Source organism: Cephus cinctus, unplaced genomic scaffold (assembly GCF_000341935.2).
Source record: "Cephus cinctus unplaced genomic scaffold, Ccin1 Ccin1_scaffold0086, whole genome shotgun sequence".
Lineage (NCBI taxonomy): Eukaryota > Metazoa > Arthropoda > Insecta > Hymenoptera > Cephidae > Cephus > Cephus cinctus.
In genome coordinates this window covers 17,554-40,999 of record NW_014332825.1, presented here as the reverse complement: position 1 = coordinate 40,999, position 23,446 = coordinate 17,554, and the positions used below count along the sequence as shown (strand labels likewise).

The 23,446-nt window shown below is 37.7% G+C and overlaps 3 protein-coding genes across 14 annotated transcripts in view; 1 reads left to right on the top strand and 2 right to left on the bottom strand.

Moving 5' to 3' along the window:
• LOC107271895 (prostatic acid phosphatase) overlaps positions 1 to 9,608 on the bottom strand; it is a 15,178-nt gene extending 5,570 nt beyond the window's left edge. Inside the window, exons 1-4 of one of the 4 annotated variants that reach the window (XM_025089327.1) lie at positions 9,463 to 9,608; positions 9,246 to 9,358; positions 8,443 to 8,541; positions 2,140 to 2,208 (exon numbers count right to left, since the gene is read on the bottom strand). In XM_025089327.1, the coding sequence (XP_024945095.1) occupies positions 2,155 to 2,208; positions 8,443 to 8,541; positions 9,246 to 9,358; positions 9,463 to 9,523 (327 nt within the window). In that variant the 5' untranslated portion in view covers positions 9,524 to 9,608 and the 3' untranslated portion in view covers positions 2,140 to 2,154. Of the gene's footprint in view, positions 1 to 2,139; positions 2,209 to 2,791; positions 3,777 to 3,840; positions 4,236 to 8,442; positions 8,542 to 9,245; positions 9,359 to 9,462 lie in introns of those variants that run through there. The other 3 variants (XM_015748466.2, XM_025089321.1, XM_015748457.2) reach the window with 3 other exon arrangements.
• Positions 9,609 to 13,330: 3,722 nt separating this feature from the next.
• On the top strand, positions 13,331 to 15,837 carry LOC107271848. Its single transcript, XM_025089314.1, has 7 exons — positions 13,331 to 13,763; positions 13,828 to 14,031; positions 14,515 to 14,823; positions 14,889 to 15,013; positions 15,069 to 15,186; positions 15,257 to 15,423; positions 15,482 to 15,837. Exons 2-7 carry the CDS (start codon positions 13,837 to 13,839, stop codon positions 15,705 to 15,707), a joined length of 1,140 nt encoding a protein of 379 aa, XP_024945082.1. The 5' UTR covers positions 13,331 to 13,763; positions 13,828 to 13,836; the 3' UTR covers positions 15,708 to 15,837.
• Positions 15,024 to 17,344, bottom strand: LOC107271864 (snRNA-activating protein complex subunit 1). 9 transcript variants are annotated; one of them, XM_025089286.1, is made up of 7 exons: positions 17,043 to 17,316; positions 16,684 to 17,002; positions 16,260 to 16,597; positions 15,844 to 16,178; positions 15,441 to 15,692; positions 15,237 to 15,353; positions 15,024 to 15,142 (listed from the first exon to the last, which is right to left on the bottom strand). In XM_025089286.1, the coding sequence occupies exons 1-4, from the start codon at positions 17,183 to 17,185 to the stop codon at positions 16,025 to 16,027; spliced, it is 954 nt and encodes a 317-aa protein (XP_024945054.1). In that variant the 5' UTR covers positions 17,186 to 17,316; the 3' UTR covers positions 15,024 to 15,142; positions 15,237 to 15,353; positions 15,441 to 15,692; positions 15,844 to 16,024. The 9 variants fall into 9 exon arrangements, with proteins under 9 accessions (XP_024945054.1, XP_015603880.1, XP_015603905.1 ...); XM_015748394.2 differs by having other exon boundaries at positions 15,024 to 15,139; XM_015748419.2 differs by having other exon boundaries at positions 15,237 to 15,453; positions 15,553 to 15,692.
• Positions 17,345 to 23,446: the final 6,102 nt, after the last annotated feature.

Sequence of the window (23,446 nt, the reverse complement as noted above, 5' to 3'; positions counted from 1 at the left end):
CGAGTGTGTGTCGGGTTCAGCTCTGGGTTTCGTTTACCGTTTCCGGTTAATTCCCGTCCGGGCTGCTTGATCACGTCAGACACTTCCGTTTAGCTAATTCACTTTGGCAGAATCCCACCGTTGTCACCAAATTTGTTGTGCCGTAACGTCTCGGTGACGAAGGAGTTCGTTCGAGAGGTTAGGGCTAAGGTAACTTTTGGGATCGTTGCCGGTTAAGGAGTCGGAAATCGCGTGAATACAACAAAACAGAGAAGGTTTATTGAAACGATCAAGAGTGTTGTACAGTAGGTCGACGTACGTCGACTTCGAAAATATAGGCACCGTTCGGTCCTCCTATTTCCTGTACCGAGTCTACTCCACGAGACCACCTTATCCGTTCGGATTTTAATTGTAGACTGTCGGTTTTCGGACATGCAGCCATAAGCTGGACTTCCGAAAAGTGATTATTGTGCGATTTTTAGATTTCCACATATTGGTTGCCAGGCCGCCTTTAGTTCTGACTTAGCGCATTGCCACACGCGTGAACTACTTGGCCTGGCGTTTCTTAATAGGGTCAGGAGACTCCCAGCACAACACTCTCAATAATCACTATTCCACAGTTTCGTGCACACTGCCTACTTGCTCTCAAGAAAAATTCTTAAGAGCTACTTCCCTTAATAACCTACCCAATCATTCCTTCGCTTTTACTCCAACCACTACTGATTTGATCTCCGAAATGATCAACTCTTTCACTGTTAATTCTCATGCATCCGGTCCAGACAATATTTCATTATTGTCCATAAGAAGCGCACTAACTCCCATGGCACCCATTCTCTCTAAGATTTTCAATGCCTCGTTTGCCAGCTCTCACTTTCCTTCAATGTGGAAGAGAGTGTTCATTCGACCGTTATCAAAGATCCCTACTCCATTATCTCCCTCTGATACCAGGTCAATTGCAAATCTATGCGAGCTCTCTAAAATCTTTGAAGGGTTAGTGTTAAACCAACTCTCCGTGTTTTTAGACACGCTTAATGTTCTTGATCCCAGACAATCTGGGTACAGAGTCAATCACAGCACACAAACAGCGCTTATACGAGTGTGTGATGATATACGTCGTGGAATTGATAACGGACTCATCACCATCTTAGTCTTGTTCGACTTTAACAAAGCGTTTGACATGGTTCCTCATGACATTTTTCTTGGAAAGCTTATGCGAAATGGGTTTTCCTCCTCCACGCTAGCTTGGTTTTTCTCCTACCTTACTGGCCGGTCTCAAGCTGTCATTGATGATAACCGAATTACTTCAAACTAGCTATCCGCAACCACTGGTATGCCGCAAGGATCTGTCCTTGGTCCTATCCTGTTGTGCCTTATTTATAAACGACATTAGTACATGTTTTCATCACACTCAGCACAAGATCTTTGCCGATGACACTCAAATGTACCTCACTTGTCCATCTTCTCAACTTGGCCAGGGACTCAATAAGATCAGTCAAGACACTCTCGGTGTCTTTCAATACGCAACAAATAATAAATTGAAACTTAACCTCGCTAAGTCCAAAATTCTTATATTGAGCAACAATCCTCACATTCGGGCCTTAGATTTAGTTAACATTCTACCAGTGATGATTAACGATATCCAACTACCAATAGTGCACACAGTTCGAAATCTGGATATTACACTGTGCTGTGACCTTTCGTGGAGTAAACACGTCGCCCTTATCTCACAAAAAGTGAACTTCACACTTCACAGATTAAAGTTTCATAAAAATTCCCTGTCCCACGATCTGTGAATTAAGCTTGTTTCTATTCTTATCTTCCCTCATCTTGGTTATTGCTACTGTGTCTTTCTCAATTGTACTGCTTCCTTAGACCTGCGTCTTCAGCGACTCATTAACCTATCTATTTGCTTCATCTTTCATTTGGTAAGAGCTGACGACAGCATCCCCCCATATCGCCTAAGCCTTAAATGGCTGTCAGTGAAAAGCAAGAGGAATTATTTTCATGGCATTCACACTTATAAGATTTTCTTCATGGCTTCTCCCTCCTATCTCCAACACCTCTTCTCACGCCGGAAATACTACGAATCGCTATCCAACAAGGCATTCGTTAGCTGTGCATGAATTTGACATTCCTCATCACCGTACTACGGCTTACCGTAACTCATTTCATCTTTCAGTGCTTAATTTCTGGCAGCCTCTTCCGGCTTAAATCATTACAGCCCCTTTTCTGTACATATTCAAAAAATTACTTTTTTCTCACCTTTTCTCACTGGAGGAACAAAAGTTCGAAGCTACCTAGAACTGCAACTCTATAAAGCTATTCTTCTCTTCTAGATCTCCCTATCTCATTTCCTCTTTCTGCTTGTTGCGGTAGTTCCAATAATTCTTTACAATTCGTTCGACTACTCCTGTAGTTATAAATTGCTTCTTCTGTCTATAGTCAACTAGTCTTAAGTTATATTTACCCCTACACCACGAAAGATTGCAGCAACATGTTAGCAATATTGCAAGGCAAGATTGTAATGTTGCTTGCAACATCACCGCAACCTTGCTGCAATATGTCTATGTCCACACCTTAGAACATTCCAGCAACGTTGCAACACCGTTTCAGCAATATTACTTGCAGCATTAAGGCAATATTCCAGCAACATTGTACTAAAGTTGCAGCAAGTTTTCAAGAAATTGATAATAATATTTGAATTATAATATGTCAAAGAATGGAACAAGAGTAATTAATTTTTAAAAATATATATATTTATTTTTCGAAAATACACATCAAATCATCAACGTCATTACGACGTTTCTTAGGCTAATGAAAACTTTTTTTATTATACCATAGTGTATTCATTTTTTATTTATTTTGTTTAGATTATTATTATATTTAGATTTCTTCAAACTTACCTGTCTTTCCAAAGACCCGTTTTACATTCAGTTTTGTCCAAATATCAAGCTGATTTGTGGGTGGCATTTGACGAGTGATTGCTCGATCAATTGACAATTTTGAGGTTAGGAACTCCGGCCACCAGCTTTGTCCCTCATCTTCATCGAGCCACAGTGACGGAACAATTTGTAAGCCATCCTCGAATTCGACGATGGCAAATACCTTCTCCGTCGGCATTTCGTTTAAAAAATATGGCTTACTCAATTTTTTTAGAACCACTTTACACGCCAAACGTATTGTGTACAATGGTTGAACGGCAGAGTTGTCAGGAGTGATGGTATAGTCCAAAGAAGGCCCACAAAAAGCGTTGGTGTACGCTTGCGCGCGCGCGCCCACGCATATATATTGTGACGTGATTCTCCCGAATCGCGCCACAAAAATTAATAAACATTTCTTTTTCGCTCAACCTAGGCTCCGCACGACAATCCACTAGCGAAATTCCGTATGCAACATTATTATTAAGTTTTCCGTTTGTGAACGTCTACTATCGTCCTTGATGTCAGTTCCGATTACGTTTTCTACGACTAATTATTATTTGCTTTTGTTACGATATACGCAATCTCTACTCTCGAGCATCTCGACAACGACATAAGGGCATGAGGACAGGACAGCCACCTTGAAGATTTTGAAGGATTTTATGGCGATTCCGTTTGGCTGTTGATGCCACTTTTGAGATTATTGACGTAAAGGACAACCTTGGAGGGATCAGCACGCCGCTTCCACCGACCAAGAGATGCCCGCCGGTTCAGCCGACCTGGATGTCGCCGGAATCCTGCTGCTGCCACGACGCCAAAAGAAGCTCTGGAGCTACCCTATCTGTTGCGTTGGTCGTGTGGCCGTTAGGTGTAGTTCGCCTGGTGGCAAATTTAGGTTTAGTTTGTCTGGTGGCAATTGGTTACCCCGGACTTTTGTGTCGACAACGAGCCTAGAGCTCGTGGTGCTCCTTAGAGGGTACCTTGCGCCCAACCAACCTTTTGAGTTTGCCGAGACCACTCACGCTCCCGATTTCCGTTATGTAAAGTTCAGTTTTGTCGACGACCGTGAATCTTGTCGCAATATGTTCTAGCGCGGGAAACAGCTGATGCATGTGCACGAGACTGTATATCAGTTTATTGAGAATAAAAGTATTTCCTGAACGATAAAATCTGACATGTCCGTTGCACTGCAAAAATATTCAATAGTGCATGCTTACGATCGCATTTGCATCATTCCATCGTGCATACAACATAGAAATGTCGCTGCAACGTTGCTGCAATATTACACTGCCCCTGTAATCTGAAAACATTGCTGCAACATTGCTGCAATCTTTCGTGCTGTAGGGGTAAGTATATCTTTTATTATATCTTATTCTCATGTACAATATACAGGGTGTTTCTTAAGCCCCGGACAGGAGACATATCGTTAGATCCGGCGTGAAAAAATAAAAATATTGGCGTCAACAATATTAACAATTTTTAATTAGTTTATTAATTATTACGGATTAAAGTAAGCCAATCAAAAGCGCGTGAGAACTGGTAACTCCTCCTCAGTCTCCTCCCATTGAGGACAGCCAATCATTTATTTCCCCACAAAAAACATTTTGCATTATTCTCTTGTTTATTTCCGTTACTCTTTTGTTTATTTACATTACTATATTCGTTTACGTATCCACCGATCACTGTTTTTGTGGGGAATTAAATGATTGGCTGTCCCAAATGGGAGGAGACTAAGGAGGAGTTACCAGTTCTCACGCGCTTATTATTGGCTTACTTTAATCCGTAATAATTAATAAACTAATTTAAAATTTTGAATATTTTTCATGCCAATATTTTTATTTTTTCACGCCGGATCTAACGGTATCTCCCCTGTCCAGGGCTTAAGAAACACCCTGTATATTAATTAGTGTTTACTGATCCAATTTGCTTCTACTCAATCTTTGATCTACTTACGCTTCTATAGAAGACTACAGAATGCTTTTTCTTCTTTATGATCTATTTTATCTTCACTATCATAATCACTATCTATCATAATTCTTCTAAATCTACTAATAACTACCCAGCAAACACTGCAACATAATATAAATGTAACAGTAGCATAACGCAATGTAACAAGTAATATAGCATGCTTGTTACAAGTGACTCGCAGGTAAGTTAAAATGAGACACTCAAACGAATATCACGTTTTTATCAATGTTACAGAATATTGTTATATGAATGTTATCAAACTTATATGCGATTGTTATATTACATGTTGATATCATTTATATAACCCGTGTATCATGTAGAGCCCCACACAGCACAGAAATATTTTATCAATATTGCCAAAAGTTTCCCTTGAAATAATGCAATATTACGGAAATATATTGAAAATTGTTTAAATATTTCTAGAATGTTGCAGGAACCTTGCAATGACCGCTCAGCACGTTGCCATCACAATATTGCTATAATATTGCCGGTCGATATTTCGGAAATATCAATGCATAATATTAATAAAATATAACTCAGATAGCACCTGCGTATTGCTAAAATGTATTGTAATATTACTGCAAATATTTCTTAAATATTGCTGTAATCTTACACCATTCACTCTGCTGCAAAATGTTTCAGTATAAATGTCGTATTAATGATACGACATGTAAATGATAACATTGATGCATTAAGCGGCTTAATTATTTACCCGGTCCTACGTTTTTTCATGCGAGTTGCCTTGGCCACCTAGTGGCGCGGCAGCGAACTAGTGTTCGCTCGGATACTCCGTGTCTGGTTAGGGACTCTTGTCACAGAGTATACCGAAATTTCTAGTCGGTTATGAATTTATCGATACCATGTAGATGAACTATTTCTATTCAAGTATTGTAATTTTCAGTCCTGAATGTATGATTGCATTACGGTTGATTGACAATTCTTCAACCTCTTATTAATAATCAGAGTCGAATATATTATATTCGCTAAACGCATATAAAGTTAATGCTTGATTACAATTTTACAAAACAATGTACATCAATACTCATTTGGTTACTCTTATTATGGTTGTTATAACCAAAATGTTATATAATAGTTATACCTATTGTTATGTACCACCTTTGCGAAAATATCATTGAGCAGTTATGTTCTTGTAATGTAAAAACTGTTATATTACTTGTTACACCCAGGTAATGTAACTACTATATTCAGTGTTTGCTGGGAAGAGTAACCAAATGAGTATTGATGTACATTGTTTTGTAAAATTGTAATCAAGCATTAACTTTATATGCGTTTAGCGAATATAATATATTCGACTCTGATTATTAATAAGAGGTTGAAGAATTGTCAATCAACCGTAATGCAATCATACATTCAGGACTGAAAATTACAATACTTGAATAGAAATAGTTCATCTACATGGTATCGATAAATTCATAACCGACTAGAAATTTCGGTATACTCTGTGACAAGAGTCCCTAACCAGACACGGAGTATCCGAGCGAACACTAGTTCGCTGCCGCGCCACTAGGTGGTCAAGGCAACTCGCATGAAAAAACGTAGAACCGGGTAAATAATTAAGCCGCTTAATGCATCATTGTTATCATTTACATGTCGTATCATTAATACGACATTTATACTGAAATATTTTACAGCAGAGAGAATGGTGTAAGATTACAGCAATATTCAAGAAATATTGCAATAATATTGTAATACATTTTAGCAATACGCAGATGCTATCTGAGTTATATTTTATTAATATTATAATATTAATATTTCCGAAATATTGACCGGCAATATTATAACAATATTGTGATTGCAACGTGCTGAGCGGACATTGCAAGATTCCTGCAACATTCCAGAAATATTTAAACAATTTTTAATATATTTCCGTAATATTGCATTATTTCAAGGGAAACTTTTGGCAATATTGATAAAATATTTCTGTGCTGTGTGGGGCTCTACATGATACACGGGTTATATAAATGATATCAACATGTAATATAACAATCGCTTGTAAGTTTGATAACATTCATATACCAATATTCTGTAACATTGATAAAAACGTGATATTCGTTTGAGTGTCTCATTTTAACTTACCTGCGAGTCACTTGTAATAAGCATGCTATATTACTTGTTACATTGCATTATGCTACTGTTACATTTATATTATGTTGCAGTGTTTGCTGGGTTATTATGGTTGTTATAACCAAAATGTTATATAATAGTTATACCCATTGTTATGTACCACCTTTGCGAAAATATCATTGAGCAGTTATGTTCTTGTAATGTACAAATTGTTATATTACTTGTTACACCCAGGTAATGTAACTACTATATTCAGTGTTTGCTGGGTAGTTCCTACTCTAGCATTAAACACCATAATTGAAAACTCTTGCGTATACAGGGTGTTCGTTATGAAACACACTGTAGTAACACCGTTGCATTCCTTGTCAAATTCTAAAGAGTACGTCGTGCTTACATAGGCGCGATATTCAATCATAAGTACGATTAAAAACATTGAGTGAGATAGTATGTGTACGTGATAGCTTATACAGGGTGTTCGTTATGAAACGCACTGTAGTAACACCGTTGCATTCCTTGTCAAATTCTAAAGAATACGTGTATTTTCATTTTTTATTTCATATATCAAAATTTCGAGATAATCAAGGTTGAAGTTGCAGTAACGCGACCAATCAGAACGCGTTTAAACGGAGCGTAAATGATGTCGCGAGCAAGCCCGCAAGGCCTGCTTACACTAGGCCAATAACACTAAGAGTATCATCGTAGTGTCCCTGTTTATCTGCATGCAATTGAGTAAGATACAAGAGACGATACTCTTAGTGTTATTGGCCTCGTGTAAGCAGGCCTCGTGGGCTGACTCGCGACGTCATTTACGCTCCGTTTAAACGCGTTCTGATTGGTCGCGTTACTGCAACTTCAACCTTGATTATCTCGAAATTTTGATATATGAAATAAAAAATGAAAATACACGTATTCTTTAGAATTTGACAAGGAATGCAACGGTGTTACTACAGTGCGTTTCATAACGAACACCCTGTATAAGCTATCACGTACACATACTATCTCACTCAATGTTTTTAATCGTACTTATGATTGAATATCGCGCCTATGTAAGCACACATACATATGTTCTATTCGAAGAATATGTTTGTATTGACAATCCACTTTGCCAAAAAATCTAGCTATGGCATAAACAAAAAGTAATCAATCAATCAATCAATCAATCAATGACTCTCGCTCTCTCTCTCTCTCTTTCTCACTCTCACGAGAGCCCCATTTTAGTTCCGAGTGCGCAACTATATTGAGAGTTCACTACGCCTATTCGGTGACACAGCTAAGAACATGATATTTGCATTTGTTTGATATGGGTGATACGTATAGAAAGTGCTAACTCTGATAGCAATTATCTTTGTTTTGAAACGTGACATTTTTCTTGAATTGCAAAGATATTTAGGTAGCCTTCATAATGTGCAGTTAAAATTTCAAAAAATTCTTCGCAAAATTGATTTCACATGATTCTCTTAAGATTGCAATAAAAGAATTGGACAAAACTTACGTTGGTTAGCTGTCCCCAACCGTATGGAACCATGGAATCATTTATATGAGGATCTGTTGGATAAGTGTCTGCTGGAGTTCTTTGACCATGTCTAAAAACCTAAAAATATTTTGGTAATTACACTGTGAATTTGTATTAATTTTATAATGACTACTGTTGCTGAAGAGTAGTTCAAAATAAAAATAAAAGGGTAAAGAAGAATTTTAAAACAACGTGAGAATATTATGATAGTTCGAGTAAGGTCAAGATAAAGGTGTAGGAGATAATAGAAAATTACACAATTCACTATTCCATAACATTGTTGCTTTTTTGCATTGATTGCACCTTGAAATCACAAATTATGAATATGTTGACAAGACGTTTTTAGAAGGTCTTATGTCTCTGTTTTTTAATGTCTTACAGACTTTTCATGTGAAAAAGACGTCGCTTAGACATGAGGCGTCAATGAAACATCAAAAAGCATAATATCTTCATAATTTGTGGTGCCTGAGGAGCTTCTCCCACAATAGTCGCTGCTTCAAAATAAAGTAAAACTTATAAGAGCCATACCAAATCGATAAAACTTCCAAAATGTATTCAATCTCAGAAGGTTTAAGCATCAATTTCATAGTGTGCAAATTCTCCGCCATACTGCAGCCATTGCGTAGAGTAATGTATAGCAAACGTTAAACCAACGATAAGGCATATCGTCAAACAAGTATATTTTACAAAGACAAACATTTTCAGATAGTTCTTTAGATTTACTCTGAAGTCTATTAAGAGAAAAACTGACAGCACACATCATGAGTGCATAATAAACTTACCACAGTAACTAAACGAAGAGTATCCTTAATACATTCGATATCTGATTCATATTCACGTAAAAAACCCGAATGCTTGGTAGCTTTTTGCAACATCTCAAAGAAAGTCTTTCCACCTAATAAGACCCATATTCATAACGCATAATATATAATAGTTTAGCACTTGTAAATAATTATGTACGAGTTATATGGACAACAAATTAAAAAGTTTTTAGAATACCTAAATTTGTTCGTAGAATAGCTAGTAGAAATATCAGTTTAATTAATTTGAAACTTCCCATATTTGTGAAATAAAAAATCAAATAACGCAATAAAATCGAAAGACTTGTTCTGGAAAATTTGTGGTGCGCGTAACCAGACCAAGATACGACAGCGCACTGAAGCTAAGAAGTAAATTCAGCAAGATAAACTAGTCGTCCCCACCATAAATTCAAGAACTCCACGTGTTCTTGATATAAATATTAATTACCGCAAGATATAATTCCAGACGATTACATAATTGATGCCATGTTCCAAGAGATAAGAAATAAATGTTGAATATAAGCTATAAAGTTTGATTGACGGATACACCGATGAGTGACGATTTGACGATTTTCTAAGATATGTTACATCATCATAAATTCCTGTTATACAAGAGTCACACATTCTATTGGGTTGTAACATAAATAATTTCGGTTTTAAGTAGAACGCTAATGTACTTATAACCAATGTTAATTCTGCTACAACCCAATATATCAATAACTCACTTTGTTGTATGCAAATACGAAATATTTGATCATTTTGCAGTTATCATGTTAGTTTCTTCCATTTTCCCACACAATAATAATTATCTAACTCAATAATGTGAATAAATTCTGGAGCTAATCAGAAGTTGATGACATGACTTTGAAAAAAGAATCTAATCTGTTCGCTGATAAAGACGGATGGGAATAAAAAATAAGAATGAATAAATAATACATAAATTCTTGCACTATTAGATACGTATCGAGCTGCGTCTATTTTCATTTCAATTGACGTTTAAGGCGGTAATTGTTTCTTGTTATACAAAAAAATTAATCTTTCTATAGAATCTATAATGCAATTTACATCAAACTATAGAAATAACTAATATGACTGTAATACGCGGGGTCATCCTAAATTTAGGATACACCCGGGAAGGGGCTAATTTTTTATGAAAAACTAAACCGAAATTATGGAACAAAATGTTTTCTTATGAGGTTTCGAAATTGAAATAGTGACTCTAAATATTAGTACAGTACGCATATATACTTAACGTAGACTCTGTTAAATGCATATAAAGCTAGGCTCTTTTAAATAAATTGTCATGAGTTATTTTAAGTGTTCCCTACTTTTAATATTTTGAACGCAAACCATTTTTTATGCACGATACATTTGCAGATGCATTTGCAGTTTCGAAACGATATACGTGCTAAAATCCAAAAACTTAGTATCATATGTGTGTATCCAATATCTGGCTTCTCCGTTTAACTAATCTAAATAACAAAAATTGCTAGGAAAAATTATCAACAACTAGATGAAACTAAAATTTACAAATATCGAACATTTCCAGTTTGAAAGGTCTCAAGCCGTGAAATTAATATTATTTTTACAACAGCAAAGATATAAGATGGGATCTCATCATTCAGGCGGTCGTGCACTAAAGGCAAACCTGTTTGTCCTGATATCTTCCTTTACTTGTACAAGACTTGTGTTATCTTCAGAATAAACAATTAATTTTATATGACTCTATGAATAATAAATTATCGACGCAAACAGGTTTTCCTTGAGGCACGACCACTTGAATCATGCAATTACATTTCCTACATTCACTTTTGCAAAAAAAAAGAATTTTGCGCATACGGAACTTTACTACTGAAAGTACATGAAATTTGCAAACATTATTGTTTCGTCTACGCGGTTATGGTTTTTCCTATTTTCAATCCAATTGATTAAGCGGTTGCCCCGGATATGTTGATGCATACGACACTCAGTTTTCGGTTACTTAGGCGTGCATAGTTTTAAAATTAGAACTTCCGGACATCTGTAAATATTGCTGTTCTGTTTATATCCAGAACTTGTTATTTGGTGTAAGTTTTACACAAATTGGTTTAGTAGTTCGTACGAAATTTCGTCCAGGGTAATAGAGAGTATATATTTTTTCTATGCATAATGTAATTAGACATAACCCAGACAGCACAAGGACGTCCTGAAGAAATCCCATGGATATCTTAAATGGGTATTCCGGAAGTCCTTTGAACATCCTGATAACGTCTGGAGTCTTCCTCTGGATATCCTGAGAAATTCCAAATGTCCGCATATTCATGATCCTCCGGACATCCTAGGGAAAACACACTGCACATATTTAGACGTCTCATAGAATTTTTACAGGAGGTTTATATCTGCCCTAGAAAAGTATTTCTTTCACATGTCGAGTTGCATATGAAGAATGTATCACGTACAAACTCTAAGTTGATTTAGAGGACAGTAAGTATACAGAGTGAGATTTTCTAGACTCCACATCTGGGAGTTGTCTCCGTATGTATTGTGCGCGCTATCCTCTATCAGATTAGCCTGACCAGTCGCAGCTTGCGTATAGGCACTGTGGAATTGCAGCACCCCTCATTTCCATTTAATACTATCGATAAAATTTAATATAATCAGTCCTTTTTTCTTTAATTCTTTCTTTATACTTGTTAGGATTTTATCAAGTTTCTGAATAAATTTTCTTTTTACATATGTTTGTTTCCTTTTACACATTTTTATAACAAAGGCTAAACATTTTCTGGAGCAGACCCCCACTAATTTTACCTATGAGGCGCCACTGAGTTCCACTATCTGGTTAAAGTGTTATACTACATGCTGATTCTAATTTATGTTCCATAATTGAAACATGATCCGGTTATTAAATTCAGCCTAATAACATCGACTAATTTTGTTAACAGCTAGAATCAGACGATGCATTTGGCTGAAATTGGATAACTTATGTCTTGATTCTGTTACGGAATATATCCTCATTTATATTCAGAACATTATAAATTTATTTATTTATATATTGCAGATATTTATATATTCGATATATTTATAATATAATATATTTATATAATTGATAGTTATACCTTAATATATATATAATATTAAAATATTTATATATTTTACATTATATTTTATTTATTGTGTAAATAGAATCTAAAAATATATGAAAATAAACTTATATAATTTTTATAGGACATCTTATCGATCCTGAAGATATTTTACGATGTTCTTAATGGCTTATACCAGAACTTATAAATTATATTGACCATTAAAACCATTTGAAAATAGCTAGTCGGAAGGAATCAGATTTGTGCATCAATAATTTCTTATCAAATCTTTTAGATATTAACTACTGAGAATAAATGAGATTCCCATTAATTTCAATTAAAAAATTATTGTTTAACATAAGACAGCCCTGGCCAACACGCGGCCCGCCACATTAAATTATATGGTCCACCGAGAGATTTTATATTTCTATTGAAACGTTTGTTTCTCGTTGTATGTATACAAAGAATGTTTAAAAAAAAATGAAAAGTTTTATTCATTTTGTATTTGTATTACATTTTTTAAAAGCATGTTTGCCTAACGTTCGGCCCGCTGTAACGTTATGCTTCATCAATGTCGCTCGTGAACCCATTTGGGATGTTCCAATTATATTGATTTTAATCAGATTGTTAAGGTATGGTAGAAAAATAAAATATATTTCAGTACAAAACTATACACATGTATGCTTTGTAATAAAAATGTACCTATGCATAATCATGTACAATTTGTTAAGGTTTGCATTATTTGCGAACTGTCCAAAAACACATTGAACTTATGGACAGACTTATAAATAGGTATACTGTATGTACGTAATATAAGCAATTTTGAAGTTCGATATTTTTATTTCCGTACGATAAATTTTCATACTTTATGGGTCAAAATTTTTGTTATATTTTCACTAATTTATTTTTTAACTTGAAATATTGAAATTCTGTTAACTAATTGATTAACCTACCAATCGCTATTACTATTATGATTATAATGATTGATTACCTTAAACGACATACCGATTTTAAAGGTGTATGAAAACTTTCGTGATTGGCTGTATATGTCAGACAGAAGAAAATCTATGGCAAATGTTCGAACACGACAGAAGAATATCGACGCAAAACAAAAATGACAGTACTAAGCAACCAATTTAACAACAGTCCTATATTTCTTGATGCTTTTCATCATTTCATTGACGAAATCAAAACTTTTCACTTTGTACTATCTTTGGGACAATAGTAGACTTACCTTTCTAATCTCACAGGATCACGTGCATTAAGCTTATGGTAGGGCGCTGGTGAAAGCTAATTATTTCAATTTCATAGTGTCCATGAAATTGAGAAGAAAAATCATTCAACCGTGGATTGTTTAAGTGAAGGAAGTCAAACGGCCATCTCAAGGAGTTGCAAAGTTCGCCAGAAAAAGTCTAAAACGGGTTCTATTACGAAGTCCAAGGTAGAACATTATATATTGGTAAAAGAAATTTGATACTGTTCTGAGAGCTGCCATTACTCTTCAGGTAAAAAATATGGCTACTTTTTCAACGGAGTTCCCTAAGGACATGTCAAGAGCCTCTGGACAGTCTGAAAGTCATTCCATACAAACACAAAGTTCTGCACCTTTAATGCTAAGGGAGAATACTAGTGCTACTCCTATGCGACCCAGATCTCTTTATACGGCCCACAGTTATCATGCTAATCAGAATGACGAGAGTAATTTTCAAGTGAGACATTTGTATACTTCCATTTCATTATGAGTACATCAATAACTGCCACTGTAAAAAATCTTGGAATTCTAACTTAACAATCTAATAAATAGCGACTAAAGAAATGTAATGAGTTATATAGTTTAAAAAAAATATATATTCTTTCTGTAACTTGAATATTTGAGATACGCTAAACAAATCGTTTAAAAATAGTATTGGGAGAAAAATAAGTCGGCTATCAGAATAAATTTTATTTGTCAAATAATGATGATGCAACGCCGTTAGCTAGATTAGATAAGGGCGATATAACTGCAGTAACTTAGTGCTTTAGTATTAATATGATATAAAGTTTTTATTCAAGATATGAAATTAAAAAAAGAACACTAGGATATACATACAAAAATGGTTAAACACTGCACACATCTTCTCGAAGTAATATCGCATTGCATTTAATTGGCCTAGTATTAATGACAGGACGTTTTATCAAATATTCAATCATAGCGGTACAACGAATATTCCAAATTTTTTGAAACTCCACCTTCTGAACAATGGAGTGCCATATCCGGCACAGGTTTTTCTACAACTACTGGTAGTATTTGGCGTCAACCCAGAAATCCTAAACACAGCGCTACATCTTATTACACTGGTGAAGAGTCTTGTGTCTATACGGAGAACTGGAGAGAACACGATACAGATGCTGGTGTTGGCGGTGCTGTTGCTACTCCTCACGGCACGATATCATTGCGGCTTCACAACAGAATACGTGTGGATATGACTATAGATAGAGCTGTTCGTGTAATCAATTTCAAGGTACTGAAAGATGTCCTTTGACAGCCCGTAAAAATTCTGTATTAAAACGCTTACCTTTGCTTTAGAATAATATTGTTCTATCACTGAGTGGATCTGGGGCTGCTGCAGCATTACTTCATCCCAATGGAAGAATATATCAATATGGTTCCAGGGTCGAAATACTTGCCCATGATGTTCACGGAAATAATAAGTTCGTTGACTTTAATGCACAAGAAATGTATGATTATATTTCATATTCTTAGTAGGTATGCAAAAATGTGGTATAAAGGAGTTAGTTTCACTTCAGAGCAATGTGCTCTGGTTTATCTTGTGGATGCTGCTGGAACGAGAACAACGACAGATATGTTTTCTGACATGAGTCAAGTAATTTCATCACGATTTAATTAATTCAGTTTTTATCTTTTTGTATATACCATGAAATTATTGTCTTCAGGACTTTTCGCTGAGCGTATTTTTCTCTGATTCTCGACACGGTCCAGCTTGCTTTCAGGAAGCAGCCACAGCGTTAGGTGCTGCTCAGTACTGGTTAACTGATGAAGGCGTTGAAAATTGGATTATTAATAATGTTCGCGTTTCTCAAACTCCGGATGGTCTCGTTAGGTATGTTCGCCATTTACCAAATTTATTCTACTTTTTGAATACAATATTTTTAAAATAGGATCGCTCGAAATAGTAATAAATATCAACTCAGAACATCTCCAAGTAACGGAACGGCTTCTTTGACAACACCTTTCCTCCACTGTACCGCCTCCTTAGGCCAGACCTCGCACCTTTTCGTTCGTCGTGGCGAAAGACGTATGCATTACGACGGCACCAGTTTCATCGTTCGAAATGCTGGGCATAGTGCAGGCTTCGATGACAATAATCAACTAAAGGTGTATTAAAATGTGTTAGCCATTAGTAACCAATGGTACAATATTCCTAAACGCTGAGAGCGAGAAGTGATCAAATAGGGACTAATTTTTTCTTCCTAATTTATATATTCATTTGAATTCATTACGTATCAACTTTGCAACGTACTTTAAATATTCTATTATTTGTGGCGAAAATAGAGACATTCACTGCTTCTGTTCATTCCTAAAATTTCTAAAGTTCTATGTCTTGTACTTAAAGCGTTCTTTTCGTATGTTTTACACCCTGTAATAAAGCATATACAGAAAAAAATGTCAGTAAAAATCATTTATTCTATCTAATTTAAATGCTAATCTGATAAATAGTAGGTGCGTTTCAAGTCTTCTGATAAGTTAGAATCATAATCTTCCAATGGACTAAGTGTTAAAGAGTCATCATCATCTGAAGTATCTGTATCAAAACCATGACCAACTTTTGGTCTGACTTTATTTAGTCCACATCTCCTAAAAAGTAAAATTGGTATACCTTATATTTACTTATTTCCAAGCGGAATTAAATTTATAGTAAATTAATTATAAACTTGCATGGAAAACAATTTGGAAGTCTCTTCTTTCGAATCTTCATCCCCTATATCCTCATCAAGTAAATTACTAGATTCCATGGAACTATTTTCTGTATGATCAGTAAGTTCATGAATTTCTTTAAATAATGTATGAACATAATCTATATCATATAGTTCCAATCCACGCTCAGGTTTCTTGCTTTTTGATATGCCACACTTTTTTTCATGGTACAGTTTACTAAAATTGCTTACATTTGTTAACAGACAGCCTGATTCTAGCAAGTCTTCGACCATTGGTAAAACTGAATAACGTTTTACTTTTTTAAGTTTTTTTGTTCTGAGATATTTTTCCAGGCCATACTGTAATAAATTGTAAATATGGATTATACAGTGTAAACCAATAATGTAACAACAGTAACATAATTGAATAAAAGAAAACTCAGGACCTCATGGTCAAATACACAGTGTACGAAGGCATTTTCAATTATTAATTTCGATAATATAAAGTTAGCATCTTGATGTTCAGCCTCCTCGATGATAGATTGAAATTCCACAATATGTATCCAATCTTCTTGCTTAACACGAACTTTCACATTGTCTATTGGGATTTTATAATATAAAGCATACACCAAGTATAATCCAGCTACGCGTTCCTTAAATTTATATGGTGGTAGAAGAAAAAGTTTCGCTATATGCATTGCTTCTTCACAGAATTCTGCAAGTTCCGTCGAAGAAGGTCGACATCTGGAAAAAAAAATGAAACAACTATTTTGAAATAATTTAAATGGTCATAAAATCTACATACGTAAATATTAATGAAAATTGCATTTCTTTCCAAATTTGTGAAAAATCCTGAAATCGAACATTGTCAAACTGCTCAAACCGCTGGATCAACTTAATGCAGTCTTCTTTAAATCCACTTGCTACAAAGGGCGCATTTGTACCCATTATATTCTATCAAATCTCTACAACTGATTGAACATTATATATTCTATGAAATCGCACATAAAATAGCCTTTACAGCTTGCATGGCTCAACTGTCAGACATCTACGCAATGTGAAGTCCTAACCACGGTCGTACGTACAGGTCTTGCAACTCCCTTGGAGGGGGTAGAGGTAAACTGCAGTATACGACTCCGAACTGAAGTTGGCTGCTAGTGACTTAGATTTTTAACGTAGCGCCATCTATCAAGTGTAATGCGAATCGCATAGAATAGTGGCGCCTCCTGATCGGAAAAAAGCGCAACTATCTTTAAAAATTTTAAATGAGTATATTTTTACTGTTATCATATATATTATCTTGTTATAAAAATATATTTTCACAAAATATGATCTAGTAATCGCAATATTCCATGTTTGGAGATTTTTTTCGTTTAATTTTCGTGCTACGCCACACAGGTTTGCACCTATTATGTATACATATATTTTGATATGAAGATATGATTACATATTTTTATATTAAATAAGTGGACTTCCGTTTCCGGTGACGCTGTGAGAAGGTGTGTTTAGTGACAGTGTACAAAAGGCAAACGGTGTGAGGGGAAGAGACGGGCAAACAGGCAGACGAAGTTTTCAAGAGGAGTAGGAAAGTGGAAATGAGACAGGAATGAAAGGAATGGAGGATATGATGAGGAGGATGGAAGATATAATGAGATCGAAGTGTGAAAGAATAAGGGAGAGGGTAGATGAGCTAGCGAGAGAAGGGAGGAAGGAGAGAGAGGAGATGAGGAAACGATGGGAAGAAGAGAGAGTCGAGATGAGGCAAAGGATACAAGAGCTAGAGAGGAAAGTGGAGGGACTGGAAAAGGACAGGCTGGAAAAGGAGGAAAGGGAGAGAAATGGGGGAAATGGAGAAGAGTGGGCAGAGACAGGGGGAAGAAGGAAAGGAATAGAGGAAAAAAGGATGAGAGATCTAGAGGTTAGATTGGATAGGAGAGAACGGGAAATAAGAAAGAATAACATTGTGATAAAAGAAGTGAAAACGGCAGAAGGGGAAGAACACATAAAGGCGGTAGACAGGATCTAAGAGATAATAGGAGTAGTAGGAGGTAGAAAGAAGATAAAAAGAGTAGGGGGACAGGACAAGGAAGGAGGAAAAAAGAGGGGATGAGTGTAGAGTGATTATACGGGGGGATTTCAATGCTAGAACGGGAGGGGAAGGAGGTATGGTGTTAGATAGGAGTGGGGAAGGCCCAGTGGCAGAAAGGGTGTCGAAGGACAGATGTATTAATAAGGAAGGGAAAAAATTGTGTAATTTAATAAATGAAATAGGATAGAGAAAGAGGTTGTTCGGTGATAGACTACATAGTGATGAGTGAAATGGTGAGAAATAGGGTACTGAGGATGGAAGTGGAAGGGAAGGGGTGACTCTGATCATCGGCTGTGGTGGTTTGGGTACGGGGAGAAGGAGCGAAGAGGCGCCATAAGGGGCAGAACAAAGGGGAGGGAATAGGCAGAGGCATCTGGACAGAAAGAGGGAAAGAGCTGTTTCAGGAAAAGGTAGGGATGTGGGAGTGGGGTGAGCGGAGCGTGGAGGAAGGGTGGGAGAGTTTGAGAAAGAAAATTGTAGAGGGGCTAAATGAGACCGAGAAGCTGAAGAAGAAAGGAGGGAGGAGTGGATGGTGGGACGAGCAGTGTAGGGAAGGAAAGGAGACTTTAAAAGAGAAACTGGTGGAGTTCAAGAAAGGGAAGGGGGATGAAGTAGGGTACAGAGAGGAAAAAAGGAGGTACAAGAAGCTGTGTGAGGACGAGAGGAAGGCGGAAAGGGAGAAGTGGGAAGAGGAGATAAAGGCAATAAGGACCAAGGGGCAGGTATGGAAGGCAGTAAATAAGGGAAGAAAAAAGAAGGAAGGGCGTGAATGAGAACATCACGATGAATGAATGGGATAGATATTTCAGAGGTGTGCTGGGAGGGTCGGAGGAGAGAGTGAGGGGAGGGGAGGTATTAGAAAGAGAGATGATTGAAGATGAAGAAGACGTCACACTGCAGGAAGTAAGGGAGGTGGTGCAGGGACTGAAGGACAGGAAGGCGGTGGGGGAGGATAAAATTCCAAATGAAGTGTGGAAGTACGGAGGAGAGAATATGGAGAGGGCATTATGGGAGATGTGTAGAAGAGTGTGGAGAGGAGAGGGGTGGCCGGAAGGGTGGAAGGAAGGCGTAGTAGTTCCTATAGTGAAGAAGGGGGAGGGAAAAAAGGTGGAGGAGTATAGGGGGGTCACACTGACGCAGACGGCGTACAAAGTATACGTAGGGGTGCTTGAAAGGAGACTGAAGAGGAAGGTGGAAAGAAAAAGGTTGCTGCCACTGAGTCAAGCAGGTTTTAGGAAAGGAATGGGGACTGTGGACAACATCTATGTGCTAAATTACCTGATTAGCCGAGAGGTAGGGAAAAAGAAAGGAAAGCTAATGTTGCTTTTTGTAGACTTCAGGGCGGCTTTTGACTCGGTAGACAGGGGGAAATTGTTGGAGAGTATGAGGGAAAGAGGGGTAAGGGAAGGGCTAGTGAGAAGATGCGAGGTAGTGATGGAGGAAACACGTAACAGAGTCAGAGTAGGTAGGGAGGTAGGAGAGAAGTTCTGGACAGAGAAGGGGGAAGGCAGGGATGCCCGCTCAGCCCCCTCCTGTTTGTTCTTTTCCTGGCGAACCTAGACGACGAACTGGAGAAGGGCAGATGGGAGGGAGTAGAGCTGGGAGGGGGGAAGAAATTGTTCTCACTAGCGTATGCGGACGATGTGGTGTTAATGGCGAGAGAGGAAGATGAGATGAGAGGCATGATGAGGACGCTGGAGAGATATGTGGAAGGGAAAGGGTTAGAGGTAAACATAAGGAAAACAAAGGTGATGAGATGTAGGAAAGGAGGTGGGAGGTTTAAAAAGGTGAGCTGGAGATGGATGGGAGAGGAAGTGGAAGAGGTTAAAAAGTATACGTATCTGGGGTATGTACTTAAGACGAATGGAGATCAGGAGGAACATGTAAGAGAGAGAGTTAACAAGGGAGCGAAAGTGTTAGGACAGGTATGGGCAATTGGGAAAAGGAAGTTCGGAGATGACTGGGGAAGAAGGGTATGGCTTTTTGACAAATTGGTTTGGTCGGTTGTAAGTTATGGGGTAGAAATCTGGGGGTGGAGGAAAAGAGAGAGGGTAGAAAGGCTGCAGGAGAGGTACTTAAGATGGGTACTAGGGGTAACAAGAAGAGTGCCAGGGTATATGGTAAGGGAGGAGGTAGGAAGGGAGGAGATGGAAGCAAGGGCGGGAATGAGGGCTTGGGGGTATGAAAAGAGTATAGAGGAAGGAAGATGGAGGGGAGCTAGCGAGAAGATGTAGACTGGAAATGAAGAAGAGGGTGAGAGATGGAAAAGGGGGAGCGTGATGGGAAGGGGAGATAAGAGAGTTTTACGAAAGTAGAGGCTGGAAGGTAGAGAAGGTTGAAGAGATGTGGGAGTCAGGAAACATGAGAGGAGAGGAGATAATAAACATAGAAAGAAGGAAACAGAGGGAGGAGAGATGGGATAGGATAGTAGATTCAAAGTGGAACAAGGAGTATAAATTCGTCAAGGGGAAGGGGGTACCGGGGTATCTAAAGAGGGGTTGGAAGGAGGAGAGGTGGAGCAAAGTATCGAGGTTTAGGTTAGGAGATGAGATGAGTGGAGGAATGTACTGGGAGCAGGAGGAAAAAAAGAGGTGTAGAATGTGTGGGTATGGAGAAGAGACGTGGGAACATATATGGGAGGCATGCTCAGGTTTGGGGATAGACAGAGGATGGCAAGAAATGAGAGAGGAAGTGTTGGGGGAGACAGGACAGGGGGAAAGATGGCTATTGGAATTAGAAAGGATAAGGAAAGAAAGGGGAGATATAGGGAAGGAGAATTAGGCGGGGTTTAAGTAAAGAGCGCCGGACTCGGAGGTCGGTAGTGTGAGAGAGGGAGAGAGTGTTGCGAGCGTGAGAGTGAATGAGAGACTGAGACAAAAGAGTTTTTTCTTTTTGAATTTCTTCTTCTCTTTTGGCGAGCGAGGCAGAGGTGTATGAAAGAGCGAGGATGTAAATAGATTATGTAGTATAGGGCAATTAGAAAATAGAGTAACTTTTGTACAGTAGTTGTAAGTGATATTGTAAACGGAGCGGGAGTCCGTGTTGTACCCCGCAAGGGATTAAATGGCATTATCATCTATAATATACATGCGAAAAGAAAAACGTAAGCATAGATAAGCAAGCAATAGAATGAGTATCAATCGGAGAAACATAAGCAAGAAAGTCTACTAATTATATCGATTGAACGTCGCAAAGGTGATTCTGTATAATTCAAAAAACGCACAGTATACGGATTGTAAAGGTACAAGGTGTGTCAAACTAAATAATACGCTCTAAAGAATTTACTTAAATGCGGAAAGATTACAATAAAGAATGGACTTAAACTAACGCGGAAAGATATACGCAAAAGACGCTAACAATGCGGAACGAATCCACGAACATCAATCGGACATATAATATTAGACCATAGTCTTCGAAATCAGATAGAATAAGGTATTCGAAGGCGTACAGCGATCTACGGCGTTTCGCTTACAGTAGCACGGCGGGTATCGCGCGGTAGACGGCGCACGCGAGAGCGGCGAGCTCGGGGAGTTTGCGGGGAGCGGGGAGGCTCGTGACGCGCTCGTGGCACAGGGCCGTCCCTAGCAATTCGACTTTAGAATACTTTTTAGAGACTAAACAGATGGTTCTGATATTTTCACAAACGGCGCGAAATAAATAGGACGGATCACGAACGCCAAAGGACACACGAATAAATAAAAATCACGAACAAAGGTTCCGGCGAAAGCGCGACTACAATTCGCTAGATTTTTAACAGAGTTTTATGCGAATAGGAAAGAGTCAATCGCGGCACCCGGAGATTCGAGAAGTAACAGCAAAGCACGCGACAAATACAAAATACAGCATAGATAACACCAAGAAATCACATAAATAGCGAGAGCATACAATATAATTATTATAACTAAAAGCATCCTATAGTTGCCAGTTTTAACGCTTTGAGGTACTATTACTTTATTTCGGAATACTAATCGTGGCTATTAATTGACCTTGTTCCGAAGGGAACGGCAAGAAAATTGATCGAAATATCACTAAATCGCAAAGCCCAGCACTATCGTCCTTTTTGCTAGCCCGATACGGAAAGACATTCACATCGGGACTCTCAAAATCGGAGATATTTCCGTTGAGGCAGAAGGCCTTAACGGTAAATTTTCGCTAACACCAAGAAATAATTTCGCTAATTTATACTAAAGAGGGGTTGGAAGGAGGAGAGGTGGAGCAGAGTAGCGAGGTTTAGGTTAGGGGATGAGATGAGTGGAGGAATGTACTGGGAGAAGGAAGAAAAAAAGAGGTGTAGAATGTGTGGGTATGGAGAAGAGACGTGGGAACATGTATGGGAGGCATGCTCAGGTTTGGGGAGAGACAGAGGATGGCAAGAAATGAGAGAGGAAGTGTTGGGGGAGTCAGGACAGGGGGAAAGATGGCTACTGGAATTAGAAAGGATAAGGAAAGAAAGGGGAGAGATAGGGAAGGAGAATTAGGCGGGGTTTTAAGAGAAGAGCGCCGGAGTCGGAGGTCGGTAGTGTGAGAGAGGGAGAGAGTGTTGCGAGCGTGAGAGTGAATGAGAGACCGAGTCAAAAGAGTTTTTTCTTTTTGAATTTCTTTTTCTCTTTTGGCGAGCGAGACAGAGGTGTATGAAAGAGCGAGGATGTAAATAGATTATGTAGTATAAGGCAATTAGTAAATAGTGTAACTTTTGTACAGTAGTTTTAAGTGATATTGTAAACGGAGCGGGAGTCCGTGCTGTACCCCACAAGGGATTAAATGGCATTATTATATTATATTATACGCAGCATTAAATATTACATATATTAAATAAGTGTATATTTAATTTATAAATAATATTATTTAAAAATATAAGTATGTATAAGTGCAAACTCGTGATTGTACATTGAGCATTAATTTTGATCTACTGCTTCGAGATTTTTTTGCTACAATGTATCGTCTGCTTTCGTAAAACATGTATAAGCATGATTTTCGTTAGTAGCTCGCAAAGCGTGTAACACAAGTGTGCTATTATTTCTTTTGCTTAAATTGGATTGTGTGTGATCGATTGCAATGGTGATACGGTTCGTAGATTTGTTCAAACTAGGTGAGAAACCTTCTATTGAGGTATCGTCTGC

Coding starts and splice junctions, on each gene's coding strand:
- LOC107271848 (XM_025089314.1), top strand. CDS start 13,837: ATGGCTACTTTTTCAACGGAGTTCCCTAAGGACATGTCAAGAGCCTCT. Junction 14,032..14,514: donor ATGACGAGAGTAATTTTCAA/GTGAGACATTTG, acceptor ATTCAATCATAG/CGGTACAACGAATATTCCAA. Junction 15,014..15,068: donor GATGTTCACGGAAATAATAA/GTTCGTTGACTT, acceptor TATTCTTAGTAG/GTATGCAAAAATGTGGTATA.
- LOC107271864 (XM_025089286.1), bottom strand. CDS start 17,185: ATGGGTACAAATGCGCCCTTTGTAGCAAGTGGATTTAAAGAAGACTGC. Junction 17,003..17,042: donor CAATTTTCATTAATATTTAC/GTATGTAGATTT, acceptor ATTTCAAAATAG/TTGTTTCATTTTTTTTTCCA. Junction 16,179..16,259: donor ACTTCCAAATTGTTTTCCAT/GCAAGTTTATAA, acceptor TTTACTTTTTAG/GAGATGTGGACTAAATAAAG.